This window comes from Salvelinus namaycush, chromosome 26 (genome assembly GCF_016432855.1).
Source record: "Salvelinus namaycush isolate Seneca chromosome 26, SaNama_1.0, whole genome shotgun sequence".
Lineage (NCBI taxonomy): Eukaryota > Metazoa > Chordata > Actinopteri > Salmoniformes > Salmonidae > Salvelinus > Salvelinus namaycush.
This window is the reverse complement of record NC_052332.1, coordinates 1,642,298-1,654,768: the sequence shown is the minus strand read 5'-3', so window position 1 is coordinate 1,654,768 and position 12,471 is coordinate 1,642,298. Positions and strand designations below refer to the sequence as shown.

The following is a 12,471-nucleotide window of genomic DNA, read 5'->3' as shown; positions in this document are numbered from 1 at the left end:
AAATAATGAGTTGCATAGACTCACTCTGTGTGCAATAATAGTGTTTAACATGATTTTTGGATGACTACCTAATCTCTGTACCCAACACATACGGATAATTGTAAGGTCCCTCAGTCGATTGGTGATTTTCAAACACAGTTTGAACACACCACAAAGACCAATGCCTCGCAAAGAAGGGCACCTATTGGTATTGTAGATAGGTAACAATTTAAAAAGCAGACATTGAATATCCCTTTGAGCATGGTGAAGTTATTAATTACACTTTGGATGGTGTATCAATACACCCAGTCACTACAAAGATACAGGCGTCCTTCCTAACTCAGTTATCGGAGAGGAAGGAAACCACGCAGAGATTTCACCATGAGGCCAATGGTGAACTTAAAACAGTTAGAGTTGAATGGCTGTGATCATAGAAAACGGAGGATAGATCAACAACATTGTAGTTACTCCACAATACTAACCTAATTGACAGAGTGAAAAGAAGGAAGCCTGTGCAGAATAAAAATATTCCAAAACATGCATCATGTTTGCAACAAGGCATTAGACTCTGCAAAAAATATCACTGCAAAAAATATCGCAAAGCAATTCACTTTTTGTCCTGACTAGTGTTATGTTTGGGGCAAATTCAGTACAACACATTACTGAGTACCACACTTCATATTTTCTAGCATGGTGGTGGCTGCATCATATTATGGGTATGCTTGTAATTGTTAAGGGACTGGGGAGTTTTTCAGGGTAAAAAATAAACTGAACGGAGCTAAGCACTGGACAAATCCTAGAGGAAAACCTGATTCAGTCTGCTTTCCACCAGACACTGGGAGATGAATTCACATTTCAGCAGGACAAAAACCTAAAACAAAAGACCAAATCTACACTGGAGTTGCTTACCAAGAAGACAGTGAATATTAAATCTACTTGAAAATCTATGGCAAGACCTGAGTTGATCAGCGATGATCAACATTTGACAAAGCTTGAAGAATTTTTTAAAGAATGTTGAAATGTTGCACAATCCAGGTGTGGAAAGCTCTTAAAGACTTGTCCAGAAAGAGTCACAGCTGTAATCACTGCCAAAGGGGCTTCTACAAAGTATTGACTCTGGGTGTGAATACTTATGTAAATTAGATATTTCTGTATTTCATTTTCAATAAATTAGCAAAGAAATGTAAACAAATGTTTTAACTTTGTCATTATGGGGTATTGTGTGTAGATTGGTGAGAACAAAAAATTATTTAATCCATTTTAAATTCAGGCTGTTAAAAAACAGAAAGTGGAATAAGTCAAAGGGTATGAATACTTTCCGAAGGCACTGTACCTCATCTTTTATATGTCTGGGTGATACCTGTGGTGGGATGACACTCTGCCACATCCCAGATGCGCAGGCCCAGGTCAGAGGTGTTGGTCAGGGCCATACCCTTCACCTTGGTCGTAACAGAGCTGAGGACTGCATCTGTGTCCTTGTAGCCTTTGTTCAGCACGCATACATACCTGCATAGGTGTGCAAGAGAGGGATGCAATGATGTGGTCAATTTGAAAGACAAATAATAGTATATTTTAAACACCAAAAATGTATGAAAATAGTTGCAGTAATTCCAAAGAATCTATATTGTGACAGCTGTGGCTATACTTGTGATGGAAATGCCAGTTTTGGTGATGGGGCACTGAGCAAACATTTAGTTTGATAAGTAAACAAAAGTCCATATGTTAAGTGGTATTTAAAGCTAGAGTCCTTAGTTGCTACATCCATTCTTTGGATTCATATTAATGATATATACCCCTTAATTCTGAAATAATATATTTTGTAAATGTCTCATGAGCTAAGTTCAACAGTCGTACACCATCAGAACCTGAAATGTAAGCTTGTTTTACTCCAATGTTTGTAAACAAAGTAAATAAACAAACACTGTATAGCCTGAAAACATGGTTAAAACTATAATTTTGATATCATAGAATTGTCGGTCACTCCTTGCATTCATAGCTCTGTCTATACATTTGAGTGATTACATTTCTCTAAGCCCATTCCTCAGCTTTTTACCAAAACAGAGGGGGTTGACAGCTTTATTTTTCAATTAAGGGTTCTAGCTTTAAGAACTGATTTTAAAATCTGGTATTATTAGTCCTTATGCGACACTTACCTGATCACATATGCAATCCCTAAAGCCTGTGTGATTCTGTTGAGGGTTCCAACCTTGAAGCTCCTTATGACAATAATTCTCAGCGTTGAATATAAAAAATAAAAAAACATTGACAGAGGGACGCACAACATCCCCTATCTTCATCATGTTTGCTGCCTCATAGGATTCAAAACGCTATTTTGTATTGTGGTAAACCGTGGGGTGTTGGGTTGAGCATGCAGAGATTGACACAGAGACAGGGAGGCTTTAGTCAGAAAAACAACTTTACTTAAGACAGAAAATAAAATCCTTTTAAGTCTCATTTTTAGCCTCCACGGCTGGTTGGCACTTTCCTCTAATTACCTCCACTTAGTTGTCCGTTTCGGGGTGCCCAGCTCCCGTATTCCCAGCAGAGGGAGCCAACGTCACCTCACGTACCTCCCCTCTATTACCATCTGCCAGGGTAGACCTCCTGGGATACCACAGTATCCTTAGACAGAACCAGATAGCCCGCCCATTTTTTATATCTTTCCTGCATGTCAGACGTTTTGGAACAAATTAACATTCAGCTGAACTTTCACTCCCACTGGAAGTTCCCAGTGCCTTTTGTCTTCCACATACATTTGGATTGTAGCGGTTTACTTTTATTTCCCAATAATGAAACTGGCTACTTTGAGCAGACACGTTTCATATGGCCTACCATCTAGCATGGCATATGTCAAATGAGTTCACAGCGATGTAAAAGTCTGACTCAAAGAATGACAGGCCCATCATAGATTTGGTATAGGCAATAACCAATTTGCTTTGGACAAACTGTGGGTGATGGTAGGTGAGTAGATATGCTGACTGCATACCAATCTGTTACATACAAATGACAATTTACTGAATTACATCTGTCTAGTTAGTAGACATACAATGTGCATGGTTGCTACATCACATTATGCCAGGCTCTTAGAATCAAATAATATTGGTCTCTTGACGACCAAATCAGAATGGACACAAGGCGCTTTTCAGATATAAGGGGAAAGTGTACCACCTCTACCAAGATATCTGAACCTTATGGTACATGAGGTAGAGTGATGATCACCCATAATTGCAATTTGCAAGGTCAAGCCCCAGTCAAGTTACTCCACCTCAACTGCAACACTGGTGGTAGTGGTGGGATAATCCCCCAGTTTCTAAGGCTGGCTTTTGCATGAGGAATTTATTGAGAGAAAGGGAATAGCTTTGGGTTCATGTCCCGGGTCAGAAGTATAGTGTCAGTGACAAAACTCATGTGCTGTACCTCAACCAAGACATATTGATCTTTTTGGCACAGATAGGGCAATCCCCACTCTGGAATACTAAACAATCATAAGCACATTTCACAACATAGCAAGGAAACAATAACACTGTTAATTATAAAAGACCAACCACTGTGGCCTTCTGGTGTTAAAGTTAGTGGAGTGTCAACACACTGAACATTGTTTAGAAGACACATAAGACACACTATTTAACTCTTCCCCTAACACAAATGCACGTGCTATAGGGCTATGGGTACGACTTCATGAGGTCAGAAGTTAAATACCAGATGTGGATTCCTTCCCTCTCTCCCATGAGATAAGGAAGTATCCCTGCCAACATTTTACAGAACAGCCCACGCACCAAAACTTGCAGGAATCCACTAACTGTGATTACATTCCACACAGGGAGTGAGAGGAAAAGGTGTCTCATATTTCAGCTCCCCATCGGGGTGCATGATAGTTCTACGCAATAGCCAACGAGGCACTATTGCGTGCCAGACTTCTCTAGTCTGTGGTCGATTGTTGTGAAAGAAGAGCCAGTAGGAGTAAGTTGCAGACAGATTCATAAGAATGTAGACAGCAAAAAAATGGACACCCACCCAGTCAACTTTGAAACAGATAATATATTGTTTGCAAACGTTAAACCTAGTTGTCTGAATTCGATACGGTATTCAGTCAATCAAAAACAGTGAAAGGTAAAAACAGCTTTTTAGAACATTAGTGACAATTACATACATTATTTTTTTTATTCTAACAGGAAATGTTTTCCATAGAGGAAATGTAGACGTTTTTGTTATTACGTTACACTGTTCTGTTACATGCTGCATAGTGGCTAACTAACAGTTTGATTATTTATCTGAGGACCAGCTTCATTTCAATTCCTCTGCACTGTCATTGGAGCCTTCAGAGGAAGAATCTCAAGATCTTGGGTTTGAAGACCTGCATCTTGCTGCTGTCCATATTCTTGACCATTTCCTGGGACGCAAGAATCCCCCGGTGAGCCTCATCGAACAGCTCCTTCCCGATCTCCGCCTGAACCCTGTCTCGCCAGGCACTTAGCTTAGGTCTCCCCTCGAACACATCCAAGCCGGAACCGACAGGCTGTGGGACACCAAAACGCAGAAATACACTCAGAAGGCCCACAATATAACAATATATTACAACAAAATTGATTGTTGTTAGGTTTGTGATGATTCGTATATCAATAATTGTTTTAGTTAACACTTGTGGAAACAAGCAGCTCCAAACCAAAGACCTAAGACACAGGTTTAGTAATTGATTTGGACATTTCACTGCAGGTAGCTAAGGGGTTTTAAGAGAGTTTTTCCAGGAACCGAAAGGTCACTGGTTCGAACTAGGTGAAAAATCTGTCAATGTTCCCCTGAGCAAGGCACTAAACCCTAATTTCGCCTGTAAGTTGCTCTGGATAAGAGTGTCTGGTAAATGACAAAAAATGTAAATGTAAAACGATCTTGGTCTAATCTACTACAGTGAAGCAAGAAACTGAGAGAAGAGACAAGATCTGCAAAACATTCACCTGCATGATCTCAACAATGGCCACCAGGTCGGCCAAGGAGATCTGGTCTCCTGCGATAAAGGGCTTGTCCCCAATGAACTTTTCTTCAATGAGTTTCAGAGAGCCTTCCAGGTCCTCCAGGGCTCCATCCATCTTGTCCTTGGGGACCTCCACACCCATGATCTTTGGAATCAAGAGCTACAACACAGGCAGCCTTTTGATAATGTAAAACACAAACGTGTTGAATTCCCGAAACTTGATATTATGCCATGAAAAACGAGAAGGCATGAGATCAACCTCATCTCTCAAAATCTAACATAACAGGTATTTGGACACAGAGGTACAAAACAGCTCTGCATCAAATTCTTATAACAATGCTTGTAGTAGGATTTATTTTTTTCGCCAGTGAAACTCAAAGGGCCACAGTCACATGCTTTGGCAATGTGTACGCTGTAGTCTATTTCTTCACAAACTACTGCCCGCGCACACACATCTAACATGGAAAACTGGAAACATTTACCGGTTTATAATACCATTATTATTACCTAAATCTTCTTGGTGTGTGACTTTATTTGACCACAGGAAAAAAGGATGTTAATATGCTACTGAGTAAACATTGCTATCTAGGTTGGACTGAACAAAGTCCAAAGAACAATTTGAAAACAATTCTAAATCCAATCATGTAATAGCATCACTTACCCTGAGCCAAAACATCTTTGAGCCATGCATACGTATGCCCATGTGCTGCCAGGACAGGTATTCATTGACACGGGCCCGCTTTTGCAGATCGGCTGGATACCAGTGGTCTGAGGTCTGGTACTTCTCTGCCAGATACTTCATGATGGCAATGCTGCAGGGATGATTGGCCCGTTTAGTCATTGAAACGCTTTACCTTGCCACTGTATTAGAATCATTACTAAAATCAGAATGAGGATATGTTTAGCTACTCCAGGGATCACAAAGGATTTGTTAAGTAGTCATATTACATTGCCTCATCAGATAAGGTAGAGATGGTTGATCTCAACTCAATGTTGTCATTCCAACCTTTCAGCCAAGCAGAAGTCTCCATCTCGGATTGCAGGAGCTTTCCTGATCATGTTGATCTTCCCAAACTCTTCTCCATACTGCTCTCCTGAAATGTAGTGAATGACAGAGATACATGACAGACTTACTCCTGTAATAAGCCACCTACACTGAATGTACTGTACATTAGGAACACCTTCCTAATATTAAGTGTCACCCCCTTTTGCCCTCAGAACAGCCTCAATTTGTAGGGGCATGGACTCTACAAGGTGTCGAAAGCATTCCATTGGGATGCTGGCCCATGCTGACTCCAATGCTTCCAACAGTTCTTTCCAGTTGGCTGGATGTCCTTTGGGGGTTGGTCCATTCATAATACACACAGGAAACTGTTGAGCATGAAAAACCTAGCAGCGTGTCACATTGTTCAAAATAATGGTCGGACCAAGGCGCAGCGTACGTAGAGTTCCACATATTTTATTCGAAAGTGAAACTTAAAAAAACAAAAACAATAAAGAATAAACTAACCGTGACGACAATGCAGTGCTAACAGGCAACTAAACATAAACAATATCCCATAACCCACTGTCACGTTCCTGACCTGTTTTCTGTTAATTTTGTATGTGTTTAGTTGGTCAGGGCGTGAGTTGGGGTGGGCATTCTATGTTTTGTGTTTCTATGTTTAGGTTAGTGGTAATTAGCCTTATATGGTTCTCAATCAGGGACAGGTGTTTGACGTTTCCTCTGATTGAGAACCATATAAAGGTAGGCTGTTCACACTGTTTGTTTGTGGGTGATTGTCTCCTGTGTCTGTGTATGTTGCACCACACGGGACTGTTTCGGTTTGTTCGTTCGTTTGATGTAGTCTGTTCCTGTTCGTGAGTTCTTCGTGTATTTATGTAAGTTCCATGTTCAGGTCTGTCTACGTCGTTTTGTTATTTTGTAGTTTGTTGAAGTGTTTTCGGTTTTCGTCTTTACTTTAATAAACTTCGTTATGTCAAACCATCATGCTGCGCTTTGGTCCAATCCTTACTCCTCCTCTTCGTCTGGAGAGGAGGAGGACACCCGTTACACCCACAGGTGGAAAAAATGCTACTTAAGTATGATCCCCAATTAGAGACAACGATAACCAGCTGCCTCTAATTGGGAATCATACAAATCACCAACATAGAAAATAAACCTAGAACCCCACATAGAAAATATAAACTAGAACAACCCCCTAGTCACGCCCTGACCTACTCTACCATAGAAAATAAAAGCTTTCTATGGTCAGGACGTGACACAGCGTTGCAGTTCTTGACACAAACCGGTGCACCTGCCACCTACTGCCATACCATGTTCAAAGGCACTTCAATATTTTGTCTTGCCCATTCACCCTCTGAATGGTACACATACACAATCCATGTCTCAGTTGTCTCAAGGCTTAAAAATCCTTCTTTAACCTGTCTCCTCCCCTTAAACAAATCAAATCAAATTGTATTTCTCACATGCGCCAAATACAACAGGTGTAGGTAGACCTTACCGTGAAATGATTACTTACAAGCACTTAACCAACAACAAAGTTAAGAAAATATTGACTAAATAAACTAAAGTAAAAAGTAAGACAATAAAATAACAATAACGAGGCTATATATAGGGGGTACCAGCTTTGCACACTGTTGGAATCTTCTCAACCAGCTTATTTCATGGATGCATTTCAATTAACAGGTGTACCTTGTTAAAAGTTAATTTGTGGAATTTCTTTCTTTCTTAATGTGATTGAGCCAATGTAACGGTCGTCTTTCGGTGAGAGAGTGGACCAAGGCGCAGCGGGTGATGAATACATAATGATTTATTTAAAGAGACGAACACGAAATACACTTGATAATTTACAAATTAAAAAAAAATCGACGTAGACCGACCTGAACATGAGAACTACATATAACGAAGAACGCACGAACAGGAACAGACTACATACACGAATGACAACGAAACAGTCCCGTGTGGTGCGACATACACAGACACAGGAACAATCACCCACACCCAAACAGTGAGAACAACCTACCTTAATATGGTTTCTCAATCAGAGGAAATGTCAAACACCTGCCTCTAATTGAGAACCATATCAGGCAACACATTTAACCCAACATAGAAACACATAACATAGAATGCCCACCCCAACTCACGCCCTGACCAACTAAACACATACAAAAACAAGAGAAAACAGGTCAGGAACGTGACATAACCCCCCCCCTCAAGGTGCGAACTCCGTGCGCACCACCAAAAGTCTAGGGGAGGGTCTGGGTGGGCATCTGTCCACGGTGGCGGCTCAGGCTCTGGGCGTGGTCCCCACCCCCCCATAGTCAATCCCCGCTTTTGTAGCTTCCTCCCAATGACCACCCTCCAAATTAACCCCACTGGATTAAGGGGCAGCACCGGACTAAGGGGCAACACCGGAATGAGGGGAAGCTCCGGACTAAGGGGCAGCTCCGGACTGAGGGACGGCAGCTCCGGACTGAGGGACGGCAGCTCCGGACTGAGGGACGGCAGCTCCGGACTGAGGGACGGCAGCTCCGGACTGAGGGACGGCAGCTCCGGACTGGCTGACGGATCTGGCTGCTCATGGCTGGCTGACGGCTCTGGCTGCTCATGGCTGGCTGACGGCTCTGGTTGCTCATGGCTGGCTGACGGCTCTGGCTGCTCATGGCTGGCTGACGGCTCTGGCTGCTCATGGCTGGCTGACGGCTCTGGCTGCTCATGGCTGGCTGACGGCTCTGGCTGCTCATGGCTGGCTGACGGCTCTGGCTGCTCATGGCTGGCTGACGGCTCTGGCTGCTCATGGCTGGCTGACGGCTCTGGCTGGTCATGGCTGGCTGACGGCTCTGGCTGCTCATGGCTGGCTGGCGGCTCTGGCTGCTCATGGCTGGCTGGCGGCTCTGGCTGCTCATGGCTGGCTGGCGGCTCTGGCTGCTCATGGCTGGCTGGCGGCTCTGACTGCTCCTGTCTGACGGAAGGCTCTGGCTGCTCCTGTCTGACGGAAGGCTCTGGCTGCTCCTGTCTGGCGGAAGGCTCTGGCTGCTCCTGTCTGGCGGAAGGCTCTGGCTGCTCCTGTCTGGCGGAAGGCTCTGGCTGCTCCTGTCTGGCGGAAGGCTCTGGCTGCTCCTGTCTGGCGGAAGGCTCTGGCTGCTCCTGTCTGGCGGAAGGCTCTGGCTGCTCCTGTCTGGCGGAAGGCTCTGGCTGCTCCTGTCTGGCGGATGGCTCTGGCTGCTCCTGTCTGGCGGAAGGCTCTGGCTGCTCCTGTCTGGCGGAAGGCTCTAGCGGCTCCTGTCTGGCAGACGGCTCTAGCGGCTCCTGTCTGGCAGACGGCTCTGAAGGCTCAGGACAGACGGGCGGCGTTGAAGGCTCAGGACAGACGGGCGGCTTTGAAGGCTCAGTACAGACGGGCGGCTTTGAAGGCTCGGGACAGACGGGCGGCTTTGAAGGCTCGGGACAGACGGGCAGCTCTGACGGCTCGGGACAGACGGGCAGCTCTGACGGCTCGGGACAGACGGGCAGCTCTGACGGCTCGGGACAGACGGGCAGCTCTGACGGCTCGGGACAGACGGGCAGCTCTGACGGCTCGGGACAGACGGGCAGCTCTGGCGATGCTTGGCAGACGGGCAGCTCAGACGGCGTTGGGCAGACGGCAGACTCTGGCCGGCTGAGGCGCACTGCATGCCTGGTGCGTGGTGCCGGAACTGGAGGTACCGGACTAAGGACACGCACCTTCAGGCTAGTGTGGGGATCAGCAACAGGGCGCACAGGGCTCTGGAGGCGCACAGGAGGCTTGGTGCGTGGTACCGGGACTGGAGGTACTGTGCTGGAGACACGCACCACAGGGCTAGTGCGTGGAGGAGGAACAGGGCTCTGGAGACGCACAGGAGGCTTAGTGCGTGGTGCCGGAACTGGTGGTACCGGGCTGAAGACACGCACCATAGGGCTAGTGCGTGGAGGAGGAACAGGGCTCTGGAGACGCACAGGAAGCCTGGTGCGTGGTGTAGGCACTGGTGGTACTGGGCTGGGGCGGAGAGGTGGCGCCGGAAATACCGGACCGTGCATCCTGTGCGTTTTTTTTTCAAAAGGACAATGACCTAAAACACCTCCTGGCTGTGTAAGGGCCATTTGACCAAGAAGGAGAGTGATGGAGTGCTGCATCAGATGACCTGACCTCCACAATCACCCGACTTCAACCCAATTGAGATGGTTTGGGATGAGTTGGACCGCAGAGTGAAGGAAAAGCAGCCAACAAATGCTCAAGCATATGTGGGAACTCCTTCAAGACTGTTGGAAAAGCATTCCAGGTGAAGCTGGTTGAGAGAATGCCAATAGTGTGCAAAGCTGTCATCAAGGCAAAGGGTGGCTACTTTGAAGAATCTCAAATATATTTTGATTTGTTTAACACTTTTTTGGTTACTACATGATCCCATATGTGTTATTTCATAGTGTTGATGTCTTCACTATTATTCTACAATGTAGGAAATAATAAAAAATAAAGAAAAATCCTTGAAGGAGTAGGTGTGTCCAAACTTTTGACTGGTACTGTATAGGTAGGAGTAAAGTGACTATGCATAGATAATAAACAGCAAGTAGCAGCAGTGCAAAAACAAAAGGGGATAGGGGGGGTCGATGTAAATAGTGCGGGTAGCCATTTGATTAATTGTTCAGCAGTCTTATGGCTTGGGAGTAGAAGCTGTATCGTGGAGTTGTGAAACCCAGGACAGGGTTAGGGTAGACTAGGCCTACAACACACTAGGCTACTTGCGTGCAAGTAAGAATAGATGCCTACCTGACTTAAACTTCCACCTTCAGAAAATTACATTTTCAGGCTACTTCTGTAAATTACTTTTTACTGAACTTTAGATAACCTTCTATTAACAGTAAAAAATTATAGAATGAAGTTGGCTACTCTAAAAGCACAGTCTCTAAATTAAAAACAATAACCTACCTTCCAAAAGCGAAACCTTCATAAAATCAAAAGAAATGTTGTTTTTCTTGGCAAAGATATACACCGAGCGACATGGCTGTGAGAAAAGGTCTAAATAAATTTCTAAAGCCATCTTTAATACGAAGAAAATTTAAAAAATGTTCTTCACGGTCACGTTTTCTAAACCCGACTGACTTCTAGAATTTCTTGGAACCGTTCTACTTCTCTTCAGGAACTATATACCACACCCCTGGAGCGTGAGGACTCACTGAAACTCGCGTGCAAGCCCACTTTCCAGAACGCATAGAAAATGATAATGCGTGACTGAGTGGTTAAAAATGCACACATGTAACACGAAACAAGATTTTCATCAATTGAAATGATTGCATAATTGTAATGTTGCGTGGACTTCCGTATAACTTAAGTAGGCTACATGCAGACAGTTAGCTCATGATCTATGTAACATTGATAAAATCAAACTTTATTTCTATAGAACATTTCAAGGTGATGTGTAATTTATTGTGACCTACTATGAATAATGTTACAAGAATTAAACTAAAATACAATTGTTCGGTTACCCTTTTTAGTTGGGGTTGCCCTAAAATAGTGTGGCTGCTTTTTGACTACATCTGCTTGCCAACTAGGGGAGCAACAGCCTGACTTCTCTGCAGCCTCTTCTCCGCACAACATCAGGCTATGTATGGTTGATTTCGCAAATACGGGCACTTTTGGATATTGAATGTCATAATAAATGCTATTTAAGCTATATAAAGATTTGTATCGGTTTCCACAAATACCCGAGGGGAAATGTCATTGCCTCCACGTCAAAAAATTTGCTATTTTAGTTGAAAAGGAAATTACAGAAATTGTGTGTAAGGTATTTTATAACATTCCACATTGTTTTTTTAAATCAAGTTTTTTTTTTGAAGTTTTCTTAATTATATGTATTTGTCCTGTCTAAATGTCCATATATGCCTTGGTGAGACTCATTTCAATATGTTAAATTATTTCAATATGTTAAATTATTTTAGGAATTATCTTAATAACAAGCATATCAAAGGTTCACATATGGGAAAAATCATCAATATAAAAACTATGTACCGTGATGGTAATGACTTAGCGTTGTGGTAATGACAGTGTGGTGGAAATTACATTTCATATAAAACAACTGATGAAAAATACCATTCAATATTTTAATGTCACAGTTGTACATGTTTCATTTTATTGAAGACATAGAACACACCATTCAAAACCTAAAAAAAAACAAAGATACATGCCTCAATAACTTAAGTGTCTTTTAGAACAATTTTGGGCTTCAATGCATTAGGCAGAAATACATGTACAGGGTTGGAAATACTGGTTGACATTAAACAAATTATTGTTCACTGGCTGCAGTCTATTGAGTCAAACTCATGAGCGACTGGAACGAGCTGCAGCAAACACTCAAACTGGACAGTTTTATCTCAATCTCTTCATTCAAAGACTCAATCATGGACACTCTTACTGACCGTTGTGGCTGCTTTGCGTGATGTATTGTTGTCTCTACCTTCTTTCCCTCTGTGCTGTTGTCTGTGCCCAACAATGTTTGTACCATGTTTT

General features: G+C 43.4%; 1 protein-coding gene across 1 annotated transcript; it reads right to left on the bottom strand.

The window, feature by feature from the left end:
- Positions 1 to 3,997: 3,997 nt before the first annotated feature.
- On the bottom strand, positions 3,998 to 11,195 carry LOC120021577 (glutathione S-transferase theta-3-like). The gene is made up of 5 exons (XM_038965374.1): positions 10,894 to 11,195; positions 5,955 to 6,042; positions 5,610 to 5,760; positions 4,932 to 5,108; positions 3,998 to 4,495 (listed from the first exon to the last, which is right to left on the bottom strand). The coding sequence occupies exons 1-5, from the start codon at positions 11,003 to 11,005 to the stop codon at positions 4,298 to 4,300; spliced, it is 726 nt and encodes a 241-aa protein (XP_038821302.1). The 5' UTR covers positions 11,006 to 11,195; the 3' UTR covers positions 3,998 to 4,297.
- Between the last annotated feature and the right edge of the window lie 1,276 nt (positions 11,196 to 12,471).